This window comes from Amblyomma maculatum, chromosome 3 (genome assembly GCF_055883805.1).
Source record: "Amblyomma maculatum isolate TAMU_Amacu chromosome 3, ASM5588380v1, whole genome shotgun sequence".
NCBI lineage: Eukaryota > Metazoa > Arthropoda > Arachnida > Ixodida > Ixodidae > Amblyomma > Amblyomma maculatum.
The window spans coordinates 111,520,643-111,543,926 of record NC_139346.1 but is presented as its reverse complement, the minus strand read 5'-3'; the positions used below and the strand labels follow the sequence as shown (position 1 = coordinate 111,543,926).

Sequence of the window (23,284 nt, the reverse complement as noted above, 5' to 3'; positions counted from 1 at the left end):
AACAATTAAATAATACAAACAATAAAAACACGCAATATACAACAGAAGAGAAACATCAGAAATACTCACGTATAAAAGAAAAAGTTTCATACAAAAGCAAAAGATCGCTGCAAACTTTTGGCATACTGTTCATATCGACAATCAAATGGGACGTACGCTTTCAAGCAGTCTCCATCTCCATTTTTTATTCAATACGCATTGTTTGCCGTATTAAAAACATTTCACCCATTTCAATAAAAATATTCTATAATTTGGTTGTTCCTAACTTCTTTTTGTCAATACTTTTTTATATGAGAAAGCGCGAATCTCAGATATGCCCAAGGTATCTGTTCTGTAAAAACGAATGTCGCGTCTGTTGAAAATGTATGATTATTTTCGCACACTGGCTCTATATTATTTAACAACACCCCTGTGCCCGCAGCAGATGTATTGTAATATAGATTTGTGGGTTTCTGTAAAATAAAAGTTTCGAAATATCATTTATAATACCCTAGCACCAGTTCAGCGCCTATCCCCCTTTGGAGGTTATAAGCTGTAAATCTTTTGTCACCTCTGAAAAATCGAAGAGCTATGAATTTATCAATGCCAGATCTATCTCATCTCGGTTTCCAAGTACATGAAGGCCTGATCTTCAGAGTACCTTATCTTCAACTTCAGTTCGAAACCACAAAGTTTATCTCCGCTGTTACTGCAAATATGTCTTAATTTTCGCAGGTCATAGTTTTAACTTTGATTTTCATGTAGCAAGATGCTTTCCTCGTTTATTTTTGGTGTAAAAACAGATTTTGAAGAGTGCATGTGCAATGGTATCCACATTTCGTACGCTCCGTTTGTGCTTGGAGTTATACGTTCCCCTCCAGACTGAACCTTATTGGTTTCTGAAACTTCATAGGAGCTGCGAGCTCCGTCAAGCAGGGGTGCGTCGCTTCTTTTCCTTTGCCGTCTTCAGCATTATTAGTACGTGAAAAACTGAAATAAAAGATCTGAAGACATAAACCAATTTGAGTGTGATTGATCAGGTAGCACGGTTTACCCCACACGAGAAAACCATACCCTGACTCGGGCTCGATCCGAGCTCGAGACACATAGTCCACAATGGCTCACGCCATTTACGTGCCCTTTGCTGGAGGGTATAGGCTGCCACCGGGTATAGGCGGTTAAGTACTTGCTTAACCGTATTGTCGTATTCCTTCTAATCATGCGCAATTTCCTTGCCTTGCGAGATGTACGTGCGTAGTGCGTGACCTGGTGCGCAAGCCGGCTGCCCAGAAAGACGGCTCCTCTCTTAGTTTTTGCATTCTTCGCGCAACTCTAATCCTTTGAAAATTTTGTGATAGCATAGCCGAGTGGTCGTCGCCCTTTGACTTTTTTTTTTCGGTTGAAAAACGAGGACCTTTCTGTCTACTGATGCTCGGCATGTTCACTACGCATTTGGTCAAGCGCTTACGAATATGTCAGGTATTGGCGCTATTGTTTTGTGTTGACAGAGCAGCCTTAGAGCCATCAAGTCCCGTCCGCGATGAGCAATGTCAGATTTTGCTGTAAATTTATAAAACTTTATCTTTGGTGACGAAAATGGGGATGGAACTTTCAGTGTAGAAAACTATCGGAGAAGGTCGCCCATATCGTTGGTTTTGCTAGCGCATTCTGCTGCTGCAGACATATTTTGGCAAGACGTTCCTGCAACTTCACAATTCTGAGATATTTAATACGCTCTATTTTCCGAGTTTTTCACTTGCTGACAGCGTATGATTTAAATTGGGATATTCCTCACTGTATAGAGACTTAGCCGAAGATATTGCGTTAGCGTACATGCCTTTTTAAGCAGGCGTTCATGGGCCCGTGCGGTATCACTTCACGTAGCCGTGTTATTACCCACCCTTTCCTAATTCCAAAGCCTGTAAAAAAGTAATTTCTCTCTCTCCTTATCTCTCTGCAGGTAATCCACAAACTTAACCACCGAGATTGACGGCCATGCACCGGCCTTCTCTCTCATGCTAACACATTTACTGCTGCGCTATAATACATGTGATATGTGCTCTCCTTCTATCGCTCTGAAGGGGTTAGCCTTATGAGTGGTGTTCGGCTCAGTGCTACTGTCAGTGTCGCACAGCGCATTCTTCCGTGTGCCAAATTTTGCTCCAAACCGATTCAAGTTCCCTCTGCCACCACTCTGGTGAATCAGTGGTGCAGGCTTTTCCCGTTTGTCACTAATGTCGTGGATTCAAAACTGGCTGTGCTGATTTTGCCGGATTTTGGAGAGCGGCAGAGAACGCCAGGTGGCCTCAAATATTTCGCAACCATCCATCGCGTCTTCTGGCGTAGTCAGAGTTGTTTCAGGACGTTCAGCTATACACAGTTACTGACCATAGCAAGTATGTTCTCCTCGGAAAAGATTCTCTTTAGTGCCATACAAATATCATAAAGTCTCCTAGCCTTTCTTGCTTTGATGGTTTTAAGAAAACCTCTCACTAAACACAAACATTGACCAACGATAGTTGCACTTCTCTTGTGCAAAGTGATGCGAGAAATTGAAGGCGCTAGTCGAAAACCTTTTGCGGCCGCCTCCGTTGAAATGATCATTTGGCTGGCATTGATTCTAGAAAAGGTGTTTCTTCAGCGCGTAGGAATCAGAATTAGCACTAAGAGCTGTGAGAGAATGAGCCTTACTCGGCCTGTAATTTAAACCGCGGCATCAGATAAAAAAATAAGCACCAATACAAAATTTTATTGCAGAAACGCCGGAAACACAGTACACACTTCTGTTCCCTAATCGCATGAAGCCGGAACTTATCAAAGCATGGAAGCAGACGTAACCAGTGTAGCCAATTTCAAGCGTCATAAGGATAGCCTACCGTAGATGAATCCATATGTGACGCAAATCCAGGCGATGTTCGGTGCAAAGGAAGACGTGATGAGTGCCAATGGACACAGCACTGCGCCAGCCACGATCATGGTGAAGGGGGAAATCTTGTCCTGCACAACTGCAATAGCAAACCCTGCGTGCAAAAAAGAAATAAATAGATCCAGCAATAAATAAATATGTTTCACAGCTTCAGTGCGGTACTTATATCAGAAGCTTCTCATATCGGCCCCCGTAATGATGTGACCACCCCAAAGTTCTTACCTGTAGTACGCAGCGAATTCATAAGTAACTCCAACAGTATGCCTGAATTTTCGTATTATAACGTTTGAAACCCTGTGCTCCAGCTCAAAAGGTCTGAGCAATAGCGAGTTCTAAAAAAAACGAAAATATTTTCTGAGATGAGGATTTCAGACAATACCGACGTAAGATGTAAATATTCTTCTACTTATATATACAAAACCAGAAATTCACTAATGGAAAGATAAATTCACTATGCTCTGCAGTTAATGCCACTGTGGTGATCGAAGCTACAGATAGGATATGGTCACAGCAGTTCTGGAAGCAGTGACGAGGCGATTTACTACATTCCTGCTGCGCACGGACTTGCACTGTTTTTCGCGCAAAATTTACTCTGAGTGCATAAGGCGCGCACGAAGCGCAACGGGAACGTACAGTCAAATATCTTCGCATGTTTCGTTTCCTATGGGAACAAATTCGACTTCCCAGTCTACGAACCAGTGTGGTGCACTTCATATTGCTCCGTTGCTCCGAAATATAACAAACGAGTAACCGTAAATGGCTGTCCCCTTCTACGGGCCAAGTGGCGAAAAAAAGAAATAGCTTGCATGACGTGGTCTACTACCGCGTCAAGTTTGAATTGGGCACCATAGTGGTGTTAACATAGATCTGTTAACACTTTCACTGAGCTTCTCGTCGTCTAAGGCGTGCTTCAATGGTTTTAACAAGAGAATGCTAGCATCATCATGTCAGGCAAAAAAGCCCGTCATCGACGGTTCGAAGCCTCTTAGCTTCGTCACTAAGCAGCCTGCCCAGGCAGGTTTTTCGGTGAGAGCTAATTAGAACCTTCCCCTGCACTCCCCATATTAAAACATTGTCCGGCTCGTCGTCGCGGATAGTTAGAAACCTGATGACATCAAACCATCACCACCATACCTTTGGTGGGTGATACTTGGCAAACACCGCGACCATAGCGCCTCCTGTTTTAAAGCCTTGCAACGCCAAATAATTGCAAGCATCCTTTGCAGGTGGTACATCACAGGCTGCATGTCTGGACACTGATTCGTTGGCGTCTTTTGGGTTGTCACGAGACCAGAGCAGCTTCTTTTGGTGTAGAAGGGTGAGATGTGAATAGAACTCTGCGGGATTACTCCCTCACTCCTGACTGAAAGGTGGTGGCAATATTTTAGAATAATTTGCCACAGCGAATAAAATGATTATTCGCAAACTATCAATACCCCCGCAATTTCTTAGGCATAAGACGACGATTGTGAAGAAGAATGTGTATCAAGACCTAGGGCTTTTAAGATCACGACGTAACATTTTAATGATGGCCATCTGCTCTTGCAAATCCTCGCTCTGCTATTCCCACTGTTACTTGCATAATCAGTAGCCGCCTTCATTTAGGCCTGGCTTACCCAATACATACTAATTAGCATACAGTCCAAATATCATTCGTTATGGGACAGAAAACCTGAAATAAATACATATATTGTATATCTCCATGTCCATTTCTTCTTCTTAATTTCTACTAGAATGTCGGTAACTGAGATATACAATATAATGTCGGTAACTGAGATATACAATATATACAAATATTGTATATCTCAGTTACCGACATTCTAGTAGAAATTAAGAAGAAGAAATGGACATGGGCCGGACATGTAGTGCGAAGAGAGGATAACCGATGGTCGCTGAGGGTAACGAACTGGATTCCAATGGAAGGAAAGCGTAGCAGGGGGCGGCAGAAAGTTAGGTGGGCGGATGAGATTAAGAAGTCCGCAGGGGTCAAGTGAATGCAGCTAGCACAGAACCGGCTTAAGTGGAGAAATATGGGAGAGGCCTTCGCCCTGCGGTGGGTATAATCAGGCTGATGATGATGATGATGATTGTATATCTCGGGATTGAAGAGTCCTGGAAAGCTGTTTTGGGATCTTGCTCTATGTCATAGGCGAAATTCGAGTTGACAGCTCTCGCCATATATATCATGCCACTGGGTCTTTGATGTCACACCATCTTATGACGTGTCAGGGCATGACCATGCCGCCTGCCAACTACCACCTTCCAGCTTCATTCTCTTGAGTTTTCTCTCACAAAGAGAAGGCCGTATTCTTTGAGAACGCGTATATGCTGCGTGCAAATCGCTGAATTCATGCACGTTTCATACCTGACAGCGTATACAACTCGTTCGGTCGTAAAAGCATCGCGTTTGGCGTTGCCGTCCTCGATCGACGCCTACACTTACAATGAGCAACATACATTTAGAGGTGTTGGGGGCAAAGACATACCGTGGTGCCACCTCTCGGAAACGCTCGCATGACGAAGTGGGATAACGCAAGTTTACCTCCTGCTGTAGGATGCTTTGCATTAGATGCTTAGCATTACATTCATTTATTATTGCGATAGCAAGGTTTCGGCCCGTGGCGCCGTCCCGGGAAGAGCCACGTTTGACCTTGAACAGCCACGAAGGAGAAGAAGGATAAGAAGAACGCTCGTTCACCGGCAGCTAATGCTTTCGCTCCATATTCGGTTCAACAGCGTTGAACCCTTTTCATTTATATGTGGGCTGGTATCTTACCCTCTCGCGCCATACTGTCAAAGGATGAGCTTAAGAGTCCCCTATAATGCACGGTCTTTTGCCAAAAGTAACCAGGCAGCAGGTTCCGCTTTTCAGTCAAGTAGTACAGAATTCGTGCCACTTCTGAAGCTGTAAATATGTACAAAGTAAAGCCGGGCTCTGGTCCTCACTTATTAGCAAGCTGGGATCGTCTGGAAAACCATATCGGCTTTAGAATACAAGCGAGAAGCAAAACGTGCTGCCTGGTTACTTTTGGCAAAGACGGTACCACTTTGCAGTGATAGGGCGTGACAGATGAATAATGTAGCAGCAAAAAAAAAACGCTTCCGGCATTGCATTGCTATCGCAATTCAACTTGGGTTAGTCAGGGTTAACCACAATTAATTTTTTTTATTTAATAAGCACCATGATCTGGGCGCGTATAAGCTTATTTTCAGGTATGAGACCTACTCACTGGGCACAAAACCATTTCACTGAGTTAGAGTTATCGAATTTGACGAGCTTTACTGACTGCTATGACGACGAGCACCGGCTGCAGCATATCTGCATTTATAAAAAAAATAAGCAAAAGCTGAAGCTACCACTCAATTAGTGAGATGTAAGCAGTCAGTGCACAAATAATGGGATTCATCTGCAAGGGCAGAGAAGACTGCCAGGAGCCTGACAGATGCTGAGCGTTTTCGCATAGCGCCTGCGAAAGTGACACCCTTCGCCTGCTCCCCTGGACGTAGTAAGCACATAAATCTGGCAGTGAGGATGACATGGAATAATGTTTTAGCCAGTGTGAAGACGCGTTCCACACAGCGAATTCTCGCGCACTAACTACCGCCATTATCAGTCTTGGGTAGAGCAAATATTTGCTTTCCCCGCACACCATAGTTTTTGTTTTACGCATATCTCGATCAGCACCCCACAACATGTATGCAATGCACTATCTTTCGCTTATTCAGGGACCCTGTCATTTGAAATTACTACAGTACTGGAGACGCTGCCTGAACCAACTCACCATGCATATAGCTGCCCGAGGCGGCAGAATCTTCTAGTGCACTTCAGCGAAACGTCCGTAACAACGCGTTCATTTAGAATAATTTGAGACCTTCAGGTGTTCACACGATTCCTCCTTTGTTTGGAAGGGTATTGCTCCACAAGGAAGTCAGATATTTTCCATCCTTCCAGCAATATTATCGTTTGCTTCACAAGTGATAAGCGCAAATTAAAACGCGCGTGCCGTTTCGTGTGCCGCTAACCGAACTTTTAGCGCCAAATCTATGGATGAAATCTCGCTCGCTGAAATGTGATGTAGGGGGGGGGGGGGGGCACAGATACTAGCTCAGATACCAGCAGCAAAACCTCATGACAGGGCTATCCATAAACGTGTTTCAATCAATCACCATGAGAATGACCACTCTCTGATTTTTATATTCAAATTTTCATTACGGACTTCTCTGTGATGTTATGCTTCGGGTGGCAATCGGAGTTTGCGCAGAATTCCCTCGCTTACGTCCGGGTACAGATCAGTAACGGACCGTAGCAACAGTTTAATAAACTTCCACAGCCTCAGTAACGATGCAAGATCAAAAATTGCAAAGCTAGCCCTCTGTATGAACCCAAACTACTGAAATAAACGCGAATATTAGGTTTTAAAACGCGCAAAGGCATGTAATCCCACTTGTTCCCCTAGGTATGCGCTAGCGTCGGTCGCTTTAGTGGTGGCACTCGCGCCCAATACCCAGCCGATTCTTCAACCCTACCGCGCGACCGTCGAGTGCCTGGCGTAGCGGCGACGAGCCGAAGCAAAGCGAAAATTGTGAGAGCAGACGAAAACGGGGACGCTGTCATTCTGTTTGAGCGAGTGCCGAGTGCCTGGCGGTTCTGTTACATCGCAGTTGATTGATTGACTGAAAAATTTATTATCACTAATATAGGGGCTTCGCCTGCTCCCCCACTCAGGTACGCAGACCATAATAGGGGGCTGGGACTCAAACTAGCAGGACCCAAGATTGCGCTGATTCTTCACGGCTTCAGCCAACAGGCAGATGGTTTCTCTTTTGGTCTCAAGGCATTTGCTTTGTAGGTAACCTCTACAACAAAGTTTCATGTCGCAGTTCTGAAGGCGCTTGTTTTATCGATTGAGTTCTTGTGCCTTTGATTGGCTCAGTATAGCAACGTTCCAAGTACTGGGCTTGTGCCCGAATCTTTTGGACGGCATTGTCTCGAAGAGGGTGTTTAGAAAAAGTTTTGTTAGACAATATACGTTGATATATATAATAATAAATGACCAATACTGAAAACGTACACGGTTAAGAACAGGAGGTACGGCACAAAACCTACCTGATGTCGAGGAAATACATTACAATTTTCTATTTACGTTCCGGAAAATAAATTGATTGCTTGTGATGACGTATAAAGTTTTGAAAGACGATTTAAAGGAAATTATACACTGTGTACAATAATTTAGAAATAAATATAGGTGCGAACATATACAGCTGTCGCATGAACAGTGTGTACTACACATCTGTTTCGGAATGTATGCAGCTGTGAACTGACATAGATATTGGCATTATATGGCAAGTACCGAGATGTACGAAAAAAAAAGGCAAAACCATTAGCGAAGCAACTCTTGTTTCTCAAGGTAGAAAGGTTCCTCAGCCAAAAAGCATACTGTCGCCTTCAGCAGACGGGCCAAGACAGAGAAAAAACGCTCATCGGCGCCGTCTTTGGGGCGACAGCCTCACAACAATTGCTCCATAACATGAAAGCGCCAGCTACAATCAGCAATCATGCAAAACGACCGCGAGGACACCTACCATTTATCTGAAATCAATTGATGGCAAGACCTCTGAAACCGAGACACGAGCAACCACGGATTGCTGGGTCAGGCGACGATTAGATCCTTCAAGTGGGCAGTCGAGGCACTGCGCTGTCCGCGCAATGCCCCATCGTTGCAGCCGATCTCGTGTAGGCAAAATCCCCCACTTCAAGAGCCACATAATGCTACGTAAATGCCCTGACGGCAACAATGCTGTGAGTGGTAACCAAGAAATGGAGTCCGCCCTTCGCCTGCGTTGTGCAGGCATTAGCGGAATAAGTAACGTTCCCATTCACTCTTCTGCTCCGTTTGCGAGATGTCTAAAATTGGGCAGACATGGCGGGCGTACGGCCAAATTGCCACCATACACTAATAAAAAACTGGCGTCCGGAACGCCTGTGGAAAACTGTTGAGCGGTATATCAGGAACAAGCTCCCTAACACTTGTGCCTAAAGATAGTAGCATGAGCACCATCGCTAGGCGCTCATCTCCTTGCAGCAAATGAAGAAAGTAGCGCAGAGCCAGCACCCTGCAGCTGACGGACAAAGTAGCGAAGACGAGCCCACCCCTAGAACGCGGCTACCTGAGCGCCGCCAGACCTACCAGTTCGGTGCGCCCTCCCCTAAAAAATAAGCTCACAAGAGACTTCAGGGTACGTAAAACCCTGAGAGGAGGGTACGTTACAAGTGCGAGATAGTATATTAGGCCGCAGAAAGAGAAGCGAGCATTTTGCAGCACTGCACTGCGTGGAGACGAAAGTGTTTCTTGGAAACATCTCTGGATCCTGCTTTGCTGCGTTTACCTCTGGGTATGCATTCCGAGTTTGTGTCATTATCAAAAGTGTCCCCTCTCCCTGGCCTCGAGTCCTCAGATTGAAGGAGATGTGGGGAATGAAAATGGTGGCAACCAAACTGATTTTTTTTCTCAAGTGTGGTGTAGGGGGAATCAGGCATCCGTCGCCGCTTCTCCGCGCCGCTTGCCGCACAGTCACTATATAGGCCGCTTCGGCGCCATGTGTCTCACTAACTCGACAGCACCAAGACGTCTGTCGAAGCAGTGTCGGCGCCTGCTGCCGCCGCACATGTGCGCGCGTGTCGCGCCCACCGACACGTGGTGTCACGGTTGCTATGCACAGCTGCACCCCCACCGGCGCATGTGGTTCCTAGGAAAATAGAGTGCGGCGATGAGGGGGATGGGGGGAGAGGCCACAGCTTACACCTCTCCTAGGTACGGACAGACGGACGCCGCGAGTATGAGCCATTAAAGGCTTTCGCATGAAAACAGTGTGGACAAGGTAGCGTTTCTCCAGCATGTGCAGTTCAAAAGCACTAGGCGTAGCCAATTTGCTGTATACCTCGTTTTAAAACAGAACTCTATACCAAAGATGGCATCCCACGTGCCTCATAATTAGTGCCAAGGATGCGGATTGCAGCTGTAAATAATTTGTAGGGCACAATTGAGACGTGCTTCTGGCCTGCCATTTAAAAGATATATACTTTCGCTAATATTGAGAGCAGCCCCAAACACTCTACCGTATCTGTAAAAAGGATTTTAGAAAAAGTTCTATTAGACATTAGAAATTCACACGAGCGGCGATAAATGACCAAAACTGGAAATACAAAAAATTGAAGGCTGCGTTGCAGGCGTCCAGTTAACGTCCTCGAGATGTTGTTGTGGTTGTAGGAAGAAGGAAACGAAAATTCACAGGCCTGCTACTGGCTCAATAGCTGAGCCACCTCCGCTGCCTCGTGTGGACAGAAAAAAGTAAAGAAATAAAAAAAGATGGAAATAAAGACGCGCGCCGCAACAGCCGTCGTCCACCACCTAAGCGGTAGCGGGTGCAATGACGATCTACAAGAGATAAAAAATCAGTGACAGGCTAGCACCCGCCGCAAGCCGCGTTGACCTACCTATCCCAGCTCCATCAGGGTAAGGACCAGCCACCCTTCCCCCAGGAACCCCATTCTAGACATGCCCAACCTGAGAAATCTGCAGCTACAACTTCAATGACATCCTTGATTACACTGCTGCAGCAACTGCCTCAGATGATAGCATCTGTTCTACGAACTAATGACCACTAACCATACATCCTTTGTAATGCAATGGAGCTGTAGGGGTCTCACTAATAAACTCCCTGAATTAAAGCTCCGTATTCAAGAAGGAAGCCTTAAAGCCTGGGTTTGCTTTTACAAGATCATAGCGCTATTGCACCTCTATCTCGTTACTGCATATCACTGCCCCTCGATACCCGACCGCCGCAGTGGTCTAACTCCCGGTAAAGGGGCAATATGTGTTCATTCATCGACTCCTCATTCTCCTATCCCGCTGGTGAAATACCCGACAAGAAGCGACAGCCATTATTACCAAGCCCCGACGTACTCCAGTTATATTAGTATCATTTTACGCACGACCGCTATCTACTGTGCTCAACTTGGGATGGCTCACACATCTGCGCCTCATACCCAGGTGCACCCATACATTTTGGAGGAGATTTCAATGGACCGCACACAGCCTGGGGATATATACAAGACTCTAACCATGGCCGTCAAATTTACGACACATTTTTTTGACCAGTAGTTTGCCCTTAATCAACAGTTTGTCAAAATGTACCCATCCGCTTGCACCAGCGTCGACTCTGGGCGTTACGCGGTGGCTGGGCCCTGGGAACCTTCGCTGGATTTGCGAACCAGACACCTGGCGCAGTGACCACTCCCCAATTTTATTCGATTTTAACTCAAGCACACTACGTAAAATTCGCCGCAAAACTCACGTTACTTCTTGGGATACTCGACGTACAGATTCTCGCCTCATCTCAATAACTACTGATTCGGCACTTCCTACTTTCATGCAAGTTCTAAATGCTCTGTTCTCTGTCTTCGACCTTCAACGAACACCAACCAAATCCTGACCATCACCTAATTAACCTCTGGGCACGGCGCAAGCAAATGGACGTATACGTCAGTCAGCATCCGTCCAATAATATTGCCATAGCAGAACTTCATAAACTAAGCGCTAAAGCCCGTCGGTATTCTAAGCACCTTCTACACAAACGTTGGACAGACTGGTGCTCTCGTGTAAGTACTCCAATCGGAAACCGCCAGCTATGGCGTGTGTTTCAGTCAATAGAACGAAAACCCTGAGTTAGACTACGCTGAGAGTATTCGAAATACCCCTGCACCTTTCACCGCAAGAATTTGCCAAGCAAGCAGCTCTTCAGTTCTTCCCCAATTATGACTGCCAATCAGCACCGGTTCCACTCAGTCTCGCCAATCATCACCCAAAAGATAAGATCACGAGCCCTTTCACCATGGCTGAGCTGATCGCTGCGATTGAAGACATCCGCCCAACCACCACACCCGGTCATTACGGTGTGCCTTTACACTATTCCGCAATCTGGAAGGCTAATCATTGACCTCACTTCACAGAATTTTCAATGAAATCTGGATTTGCAGTGAAATGCCACCAGATTGGAAACATTCTGTAGTAGTTCCCATACCGAAGCCCGGAAAACCACCCATAGCTCCAGGTGCCCTACGCCCGATTTCTCTTACCCCACTCTCTGCAAGCTGTCCGAAAAGCTACTTGCCACTCGAATATTCTGGTGGCTTGACCATTATCACAAATGTTCGTCTTCACAGATTGGCTTTCGGCCTGGGTACGGATATGAAGATGGTCTTCAACTTTTTGCCAGTAAAGTAATATATTGTTCATCTCACAGCCGTCTCGTCTGCACAGTCAAGCAACAGATATCACGAAAGCCTACGACAACATCCTCCGCACAGCGATCCTCAATACTATGTCAACACTTGGAATGTCCTTACAGCTTTGTCGTGCAATTCACACGTTCCTCTCGCACCGAACGTTTGCTATCCGTGTAAATGGAAAACTAACAGGGCATTTCATTTCTAATCATGGAGTACCGCAGGGCTCAGGTTTACGCAGATGATATTACTAGGTGGTCTACAAACCGATCAGTCTAGGTGCAGCCAAAATCCCTGCAAAATTTCGTAAATATTCAAGAAATTCTAAACAACACAGGCCTACCCCTCAACTTAACCAAAACATGCATGTCCATGTGGGAAATACGGCCGGCCGCAGAACTTTCAAAGCTAATCCATTCGCGTTGACAATTGATAATACAATCCTCCCTGAAGTGGAATATACCAATGTGTTGGGCCTCCATGTACATTCTTCAGGAAAAGGCGCAGTTTGGTTATCAGATGTGCCCAAAAGTGCCATGAACACACTTGGTTTAATTCGAAAAATAGCAAATTGTTCTGGTGGTGGCCTATGAGATACCGCTCGGCGACTTGTTCGTGCTGTCTTTCAACCGCGGCTTCTATACCAGGTACAGTTCAGAAACTGACAAAACGGCAACGATCCACACTTGAGGCACTCAACCAAGGCCATGCGTGTCATTACTGGACTGCCTCAATCAACTACTGCATCTTAACAGGTTGGCAGAATTAACTGCCCAAAGACAGACAAACAAAACAAGAAATGCTTCCCTTTGTCCTGACTTACAGAACCAGCCACCTCCATGGGACTACTACCACCTTACTTCTAATTAACCTCTACTCACCAAGAAGTCGCCGTTCTCATCATCATTTCCAATAACTTCTTGCGCAACACCTGATGACTATTATTTACAGAGATGCAGCCGTAACCGTAACAGGTAGTTCAGTTGATTGTATAAGCTCAACCCACCCTCACCTGAACACTCCTCGAACTTACCTTACCCAAACCAAATCAACTTGGCCTTCGAACCGCAAGTCATCCTTAACGCCATAGAAGCGTTACCTGCCGATTCTCCGTTCAAACACGCACACATAATGACTCATTTGAAAGAAGCCCTAAAACAATTAATGAAAGTCTATGGCACTGTTATGGTCGCAGAGACTATACATGCTGCTTATCACCATTACCCAGTGGCTATATACATTCACTGGTTCAAAGCAACGCAATTTGAATGCCATTGAAGCAGACGTGCTTCCTCATGCAGCAGATATGTCGCAACCTATTCATGATTCCTTGCCATCGAATCCACTTCTGATCCATTTGACATCATTAGCATCCCTCAGGCAGCGTAAACGTACTCTAATTCCCTTATGTACGTACCCCCTTCCCCCATTCTAACAAGGGTGGAGGAGGTATTTCGCAGACGACTGAGAGTCGGAGTGGTCCCTACACCCACCGTTCGACACCAGTGGCAAAGTCCTACAATTCCAGTTCCCGACAAATGCCCCCACTGCGAAGAACCCGCTTGCGACACCACTGTCCGGCATCTAATAGGGACATGCCCAGGAACTTCGCATATACGCAAGACCATTCTACAAAAAGCTGGACTTTCACCGACTAATGACTCTCATTTCTACTTATAGATAACAAACATTTATGGACGCAGTTGTTGTGACTTCTTGCACATGACTGCACACCACCCATTTCTGTGACTCTACCACCACCTTTTATGCCGTGTGGCAAACTCAGCATCATATATAAACAATTACTTGATGCCACACTAATATCACCACTTGCACTATGTTAGAGCAATCGAGTATTTGACTACATCCACCTAATAGAGGCGGAAAGTCTAAAACGGGCTTTTGCAGCAGGGCTCTCCATCCTTACTTCCGAAAGAAGAGAATTGTTGCGGGAAAGCGCAGGTGCACGATAAATAAAATTGCATCATTCAAGGTGCGTTTTTAGTCTATAACTCTCGCCTTTTAGAAAGGTTACATTGATGTAATGATGCAGCCGTTTAATAGGTACAGTGCTGCTTACAGCAAAAATCAACCCATTAAAGGGTGCACTGGTCCTCAGCGCAACCTTTCTGGTGGGGGTAAATGATAGACAATTGAGTGCTACAAGCCTGGTGCTTCACACTGCTAATTCATACTTAGCTTGAAGTCAAAATTAATTTCTCAAAAGCTGACGAAACATGGGGGATCCGCTCTTTAGCGCTGGAGCTCACAATTTCAGCATTGAAGCAAGGAAGTTTTGCAGCCATTGACTCAAAGCATTGAACCCCAGTCGGCGACCTCGTATACCACTTATCATTACGGATCGCTAATTAACAATTATGTGCCCTATATGGCTTGGTGTTGCTTTTAAAAACAAATGTGATTTCGAGATTGAAATTGTCGACAGTCCTACTTGTTGAAGATGTGTTTGAGAAGAGGCAATCATGTGTCGTTCGTGTGAGCGCCCTACTTTTGCGACCGAAAGAGGAATGCTGAATTATGCTCTCGACCGGTTTAATCCTCGCCTATTAGCAAAAAATAACGCAGCTCGTAAAGGGGGCACAATATCCCACTGCCATCAGGCTTACACTACGTAGCTTTTTAAATTCAGCGACTGGCCTAAATGAAACATTTTTCCTACAACCAGGCAGGACAGGACGATGGTATGGACATGCACTACCTACAACGAACCAGACAGGAATACAGAGTCCGATCAGGATTTAGTGATCAGCCAGAACGAGGACGTCCTAAAGAAAATCATCATTTGACCGTTCATACCGCTGAACCTCACGGAATTCCAGCCTGCTGAAAGGGGAGGAAGATTCCTTGGTGGGTACGAATAAAGGTATTTGACATCATCATCTTTAACAGCGCAACGTAGTCAACTTGAATTCCGTTTTGGTTAGCATCCCTTACTTGCCTTGGTCTTTCTGTCTGTCTGTCTGTCTGTCTGTCTGTCTGTCTGTCTGTCTGTCTGTCTGTCTGTCTGTCTGTCTGTCTGTCTGTCTGTCTGTCTGTCTGTCTGTCTGTCTGTCTGTCTGTCTGTCTGTCTGTCTGTCTGTCTGTCTGTCTGTCTGTCTGTCTGTCTGTCTGTCTGTCTGTCTGTCTGTCTGTCTGTCTGTCTGTCTGTCTGTCTGTCTGTCTGTCTGTCTGTCTGTCTGTCTGTCTGTCTGTCTGTCTGTCTGTCTGTCTGTCTGTCTGTCTGTCTGTCTGTCTGTCTGTCTGTCTGTCTGTCTGTCTGTCTGTCTGTCTGTCTGTCTGTCTGTCTGTCTGTCTGTCTGTCTGTCTGTCTGTCTATCTATCTATCTATCTATCTATCTATCTATCTATCTATCTATCTATCTATCTATCTATCTATCTATCTATCTATCTATCTATCTATCTATCTATCTATCTATCTATCTATCTATCTATCTATCTATCTGTCTGTCTGTCTGTCTGTCTGTCTGTCTGTCTGTCTGTCTGTCTGTCTGTCTGTCTGTCTGTCTGTCTGTCTGTCTGTCTGTCTGTCTGTCTGTCTGTCTGTCTGTCTGTCTGTCTGTCTGTCTGTCTGTCCGTCCGTCCGTCCGTCCGTCCGTCCGTCCGTCCGTCCGTCCGTCCGTCCGTCCGTCCGTCCGTCCGTCCGTCCGTCCGTCCGTCCGTCCGTCCGTCCGTCTGTCTGTCTGTCTGTCTGTCTGTCTGTCTGTCTGTCTGTCTGTCTGTCTGTCTGTCTGTCTGTCTGTCTGTCTGTCTGTCTGTCTGTCTGTCTGTCTGTCTGTCTGTCTGTCTGTCTGTCTGTCTATCTATCTATCTATCTATCTATCTATCTATCTATCTATCTATCTATCTATCTATCTATCTATCTATCTATCTATCTATCTATCTATCTATCTATCTATCTATCTATCTATCTATCTATCTATCTATCTATCTATCTATCTATCTATCTATCTATCTGTCTGTCTGTCTGTCTGTCTGTCTGTCTGTCTGTCTGTCTGTCTGTCTGTCTGTCTGTCTGTCTGTCTATCTATCTATCTATCTATCTTTGTATATATATATTGTAAGGTAACGCGAAGGTCGGACTTGGGGAATCAGGCTTTATTGCAGACCTGAAGCCTTGGTCGCACACTGCAGCCAAACACACTCCGCGATGACGATGGGTATCTACAAGAGGGAGCAGGATGAAGATGAAGCAGCACTACGGTGGCTGCAGCACGTTCAGCCGTGTGGAAGAAGAAGCGCCACACAGTGCTCACACTATTTCGCCCGCGCAGTTGAAGCGGCCAGCCTGGCCGCAGTTAGTCCGCAGGATTGCGCCGAATAAAAGGTTTCATACGTGAAACGTGGACAACTTCAGTGCCACGGTAACGACTGTCCGGAGGAGGGTGAAGAGGAGAGACGCGATAGTTGACCGGGGAGGTTTTTGCAAGAACTGTGTAAGGACCAATGTAACGGTGCTGTAACTTGTCAGAAAGACCAGGAGTGCGTAATGGGGTCCAAAGTAACACCTCGTCGCCGGGACGGAACGAAACTTGGCGATGGGTTGCATCATAGCGGCATTTGCGGTCTTCCTGGCTGGCTTCCGTGTTGACGCGAGCAAGCCGGCGAGATTTGGCCACTCGGGAAAGGAACTGGTCAGGAAGAGAGGGCGAGGAACTGGCATGTGTAGAAAGGAAAGAGGCGTCAAGAAAGGTAGCAGGAGAACGGCCGTAAACGAGGAAAAACGGGGTGTAACCTGTGGTCCGCTGTACAGCCGTATTGTAGGCGAACGTAACAAAAGGAAGTATTACGTCCCAGTTTCGGTGGTCCTGGTCGACGTACATAGACAACATGTCAGAAAGCGTGCGGTGGAACCGCTCAGTCAACCCATTGGTCTGCGGGTGATAGCTGGAGGTCAATTTGTGATGTGTGGTTGAGGCCTCAATAACTTCGGCTACAATCGTCGACAGAAATGTCCGACCACGATCGCTGAGAAGCACTTGAGGCGCCCCATGACGCAGTACGAGCGATTCCAAAAAGAAGGTCGCGACCTCATGTGCTGAGCCATTAGGCAGGGCAGCGGTCTCAGCGTAGCGTGTTAGGTGGTCTACGGCGGTGACGATCCAGCGATTACCTCGTGCGGACAATGGAAGTGGCCCGTATAAGTCTATGCCAACAACGGCAAAAGGAGTAGCTGGGCAAGGTAGCGGCTGTAGTAGGCCAGCAGGAGGAGAAGTTGGCCGTTTGCGGCTCTGACATGGCAGACAAGAGGCGACGTATTTTGCCACACTTGAGGCGAGGCCTGGCTAGAAGAAACGGGTTTTCACGCGGTGGTAAGTTTTATGAAAGCCTAAGTGACCGGCTGTAGCATCATCGTGGAAAGCCGCCAGGATACGGGTGCGAAGCGCTTTCGGAATAACGGGGACCCAACGGGTGCCTTCAGAGCAATAAATATAACGGGACAGCACGCCGTTGTCAAGTTTGAAATTTTGGAGTTGTCTGCGCATCCTAGCGGTAGGAGGGTGAGAAGCACCGGTGAGAAGGTTGATTAGGGAAAGACAGTAGGGATCGGCTTGCTGGTGTGAAATAATGGCGTACCGATCTGGAGCAGCGGCAGGAGTAGCACAGGGGATGTTTGGAGCTCTGGACGACATTGCGACGCCGAGGGTGCACGCAGGAAGGCGCGAAGAAGCACTAGGTGGTGATTCTGGGAGCGGGCAGCGGGAAAGAGCATCGGCATCTCGATGTTTGCGACCTGATTTGAATATGACATCGAAGTGGTATTCCTGCAAACGCAGAATCCAACGGCCAAGGCGTCCAGTCAAATTTTTGAGGGTTGATAACCAGCACAGAGCGTGGTGATCGGTAACGATCGTGAAATGGCGGCCGTAGAGGTAGGGGCGGAATTTCTGAACTGCCCAAACGACGGCGAGGCACTCTTGCTCTGTTATAGTGTAGTTGCGTTCCGCTGGTGTTAGAGTTCGACTGGCAAACGCAATTACTTTTTCCCGAGAAGCGGTGTCACGTTGCAGAAGTACGGCGCCGATACCGAGGCCGCTGGCATCGGTGTGGAGAATGGTAGCAGCAGTGTCGTCGAAGTGAGCGAGAACAGGGTCCGAAGTGAGGGCATTCTTTAGGGTTTGGAAAGCTTTTTCGCATTCTTCGGACCAATTGAAAGTGGTACTGTCGGTAAGGAGGCGGTGGAGCGGTGCAGCAATGGTAGCGAAATTGCGAATGAAACGGCGAAAGTACGAAGACAGGCCAAGGAAACTGCGTAGTTCCTTAGTCCGTTGAGGGCGTGCAAAGTTCAAAACTGCAGCAAGCTTGTCAGGGTCGGGTCGAATGCCATCGCGGCTGACGAGGTGGCCCAGGATCTTGATTTCTTTCTCGGCGAAATTACACTTTTTTGTGTTCAGCTGGAGACCGGCGGATGCTAGGCACGTTAATACTTGATCAAGGCGGCATAAATGATCAGAAAAAGTCGCAGAGAAGATAACTATGTCGTCCAGGTAGCACAAGCATGTTTTCCACTTAAGTCCTCTAAGAACAGTGTCAATCATGCGCTCAAACGTAGCGGGGGCATTACAAAGTCCAAAAGGCATGACATTGAATTCGTAAAGCCCATCGGGAGTAGCGAATGCGGTTTTTTCTTTGTCGGCTTCGTGCATCGGTATCTGCCAGTAACCAGAACGCAAATCCAAAGTGGAGAAATATTCGGCGCCCTGAAGACAGTCGAGGGAGTCGTCAATTCGTGGCATAGGGTAAACGTCTTTGCGAGTGACTTTGTTAAGTGCGCGGTAATCAACGCAAAAACGCACGGAGCCATCCTTTTTTTTGACCAAGACGACCGGAGATGACCAGGGGCTAGCTGATGGCCGAATAATGTCTCGTCGGAGCATATCATTCACATTATCTTCTATGATTTTACGTTCTGATAAGGAAACACGATAAGGGCGGCGGCTAACAATAGAAGTACCTTCTGTAATAATGCGGTGCTGTGCAGAATACGTTCGGCCCAAGGTCGGAGAAGTGACATCAAAGGAGGCTTGGTGTTTTCGAAGTAATTCCTGCAAAGCTTGGCGGTGAGTCGCAGGAAGGTCGGGATTGATGGTGCCAAAGAGAACACAGAGAGAAGCATCAGAAGAAGCTGCTGGTGAGGAAGAGGGGGCGGTAAGGGTGGTGAGGGACACCGGGTGAATGTCCAGGGCACAAGGAAAACATGTCCCTTTAGTCAGCACAATGGGCTCTGGGGAAGTGTTCGAAGCAGCGACAAGCGCTGTGCCATGCTCAAACCGAACAAGACTTGGTGGTAGCGCGATTCCACGGGTCAGATGGCGATCAGAAGGCACGATTAGTACATCTCCGTTATCAATGTCAGTAGCAGTAAGCGCAACAAGTTGTTCGCATCCAGGGGGCAACACTGAGTCAGTAGCGGCAAGTAGGCGATAACGGGGCTCGGGAGGTTCAGAAGACGGATCGCTCTCGGTCATGTAAATGACCCTGTCGCGACACGAAATGCTGGCTGATGCGGCAGACAGAAAATCCCAGCCTAAAATAATTGGGTGAGCGCAGGGTGACATCACGGCAAATTGTACATGGTGGCGGACACCATCAACAAAAACTCGCACAGTACACTTAGCAGAAGGCCGAATTATTGCACCATTAGCTCCACGGAGTTCAGGTCCATCATAAGGCGTTTTCACTTTTCGCAAGCGGGAGCACAAGTCAGTGTGTATCACAGAAACAGCGGCGCCCGTGTCAACCAAAGCCTCAACAGACAAACCTTCAACCCGCACTAAAATAATATTCCAGGGACGTTCCGGAGAATTTTTGGGATGGTCGAAGAGTGCAGTTTTCCCTCCTAAAACTGCAGTGGTCAGTTTTCCGACAAGCGGGGGGTCGTCAGAGAAGCTTGACGGAGAGGCGAGGTTGAGCGGCGAAAAGGCGAAGTAGAACGGCGTCTTGAAGGCCTGTAACCAGCAGGCGGAGCGGGGCTTTCTGGCGGGGGTGATGAACGTCGGGGATAATCAGGGAATGAACGGTGGTTAGAGCCGGAAAAGCGAGGAGGGTAGTCTGCTTCAAATGATTCGTAGCCGCGGCGTTCATTCTGGAGCCTGCGACGACAGAAGCGGGAAATATGGCCTCGGTACCCGCAGTAATAACAAACAGGGCGGGCTGGGCGCCAGTTAGGGTAGTATGTCGGCGCCGCGGCAGGTGGTGCCAATGCAGCGACATGAGCAGTGGTAGGCGCCGGTGGCGTAGGCGCTCCAACTGCAGGCGGCAAGGATGTGACCGTTGGCGCCTGACAGATGGTAGGAGCGACCGATGTTGGCGGGCAATAGGTCATTGAGGCCAGCTCTTCTTTGACAATGCTACGCAGGCCGGCACTTGAAGGATGTGGCTCAGATGCAGGGCGGCACAAATTACCTTGAGCCGAGAGCTCTTCACGAATTAATCCGCGAATAAGAGCACGGAGGTCAGCTTCGGCAGTGAAACCAAATGAAGTGGGATCAGGCTGCAGGCGTATTGACTGTAGTTCGTCAAGGCGTTGACAGGTCGATATGATGGCGTCAATTGTGGTAGGGTTCTGCACGGCCAGGGCGTTATAGGCGAGTGGCCCAATACCTTTAAGGACGTGCCGAACCCGCTCGGCCTCTGGCATGGTGTCATTTATGCGCCGACAAAGTGCTAGAACATCTTCGATATAAGAGGTATAGGTCTCATTGGACCGCTGAAGTCGGGCTTCTAGCTTCTTCTTGGCGGACTCCGTGCGAACAGTAGGAGCGCAGAAAATCTGGCGTAACTTTTGTTTTAAGGTAGCCCAGTCAGGAATCGTCGATTCATGATTTAGGAACCACGTTTTGGCCACATCCGTCAAATAAAAGGACACATTAATTAGTTTAAGCGAATCGTCCCACCGGTTGAAAGCACTGACCCGGTCGTAGCTGTCGAGCCAGTCATCAGCGTCGTCGCCTCGGAGACCGGCGAACATTTGCGGGTCGCGCTGACGGCTGCTGACAGTCCAAGTGGCAAGGGGAGCTGGAGTCGAGTTGGTAGAAGCCGAAGTAGCGGAGTGGCCCTCTTGAGTCATGACGATGGTGGTCGGGGTCAAACGGCGGCCAGAACGAAGCTCCAGGTGGATGCAGGTGACGAAGCAGCGGGGAAATCAAGGCGCACCTCCACCACGTGTAAGGTAACGCGAAGGTCGGACTTGGGGAATCAGGCTTTATTGCAGACCTGAAGCCTTGGTCGCACACTGCAGCCAAACACACTCCGCGATGACGATGGGTATCTACAAGAGGGAGCAGGATGAAGATGAAGCAGCACTACGGTGGCTGCAGCACGTTCAGCCGTGTGGAAGAAGAAGCGCCACACAGTGCTCACAATATATATATATATATATATATATATATATATATATATATATATATATATATATATATATATATATATATATATATATAGATGTGTGTGTGTGTGTGTGTGTGTGTGTGTGTGTGTGTGTGTGTGTGTGTGTGTGTGTGTCCGTGCGTGCTTGTTTGCGTGATGAAAATATAAGGCGTGTTCTTGCGTTTCAGTGTTCTTTTGATGTTTTTGAATTTTCGCTGCTTTTGAAGTGATGTGGAGAACGAACGGATATTAGCAGAACTACATAATTTACTGAAATAAGGAACAAAGCTTGCATAATATAGAGCATGAGTGAAATACCCTGGCGTATTGTGCCTGGATGTAGGGCTTAAAACTCACTTTTTTCAGATGATGCACTCAGTTTTATCATGTTTATAATTTCAAACAATATAATGACCCACTTTTAGTTCCTAATATAGCCACGATCTTTGATATCTTTGTTCGTTGTTTCGACAAGCGCCAGCATGCGGCCTTATCACTGTGACTGTAGCTCGCGAACCGACCTTGAGCTTTATTTGTTTACATACTCGCTATCACAAGAACCGTCGTTATCACTTTCTATGTAGAGCGAGATATGCCGATGTTTTTTCAGAAATGATCGCACGCAAGCACCATTTTTTCCGTATTATTCTGGAGGTATCTAATATATCGCGGCTGGTTTATCTGTTTCTGCACAAAAGGTTCCCGGCATAAATCGGGAAAGTAACATTAAACAGCCGTTTTACATTTCAAAACGACATGATAGTTCTGAAATTCGAGAGTATCGTGCCAGGACAAACTTGTTTGCGGGTTCATTTTTTGTCAAGGCTGTGCAACAGTGGAATCGGCTTTCGGAAGTGCATGTGGGTTCTATAAATGAAGATGCTAATATGTACCTTCCTGCTTAATGCCTTCGGGCAATGCTGGGTGATCTTCGAATAAAAAATAAAGAGTTTAAATTCAGCTCCTCCGATGGAACGAGCATTCGCACTTTGACGACCGACGAGTAAGATTACTGATTTCGATGTTATCGTGTTAATTTATTATTTTAAGGGCTCGACTCAGGCCAATAAACAGCTCCTTTCAGTGCACCACAAACCTCTTCGTTTGTTGCTTGCGGCACTATCACTGCCAATTAATACCTGGTGTAGCCGCTAAATCCCGACATTGTTCCGTATCCCCGAAGATGGCACGCGTGGAACAAAACCAGCTTTGGTTTTCGTTCAGCCCCATGAGCCGATCCTGCTTCCAAGGAGGACCAGATCATGATGCGGAAAACCAGCTTGACCTGTTCGAACGCGAGTCAACGTACAATGCTAGGAATGACGAAAGATGGCTACGGCAAGTGTGATTTGCTCTTAAGAGATCTGCCAAATATTGGTTGGAGAATCAAGATAATCTTTTCAGGGATTGGGACCCTTTTAAGAGGTTTTTTATACTTTGACAAGGATAATCTGGAAAGAAACAGCCCAGTCACTACTTCAGTTAAGAATTCAAATACTGACTGAATCCGTCCTCACGCCGAAGAGAGAAAGCGCCCATTCTGGCCCACCGATCACAACATGAACCGAAGAGATCATATCAAGCTGATGCACGGTGTGAAAGACGAAATATTTGAGGGGCTGCGGCCTATAGGCCAAGGACAAAATAGTTGCCTAGTTCTGCCAAGCTGTTCGTGCCATAAAGGCCTTACATGCAAGAACGCGCCT

At 47.0% G+C, this 23,284-nt stretch overlaps 1 protein-coding gene across 1 annotated transcript in view; it reads right to left on the bottom strand.

The window, feature by feature from the left end:
• The window catches only part of LOC146195697 (monocarboxylate transporter 12-B-like), a 53,330-nt gene that overhangs the window by 4,256 nt on the left and 25,790 nt on the right, over positions 1–23,284 (bottom strand). The window contains exon 3 of the mRNA XM_084596259.1: positions 2,856–2,999. Coding sequence (XP_084452385.1) covers positions 2,856–2,999 — 144 coding nt within the window. The remainder of the gene's footprint in view (positions 1–2,855; positions 3,000–23,284) is intronic.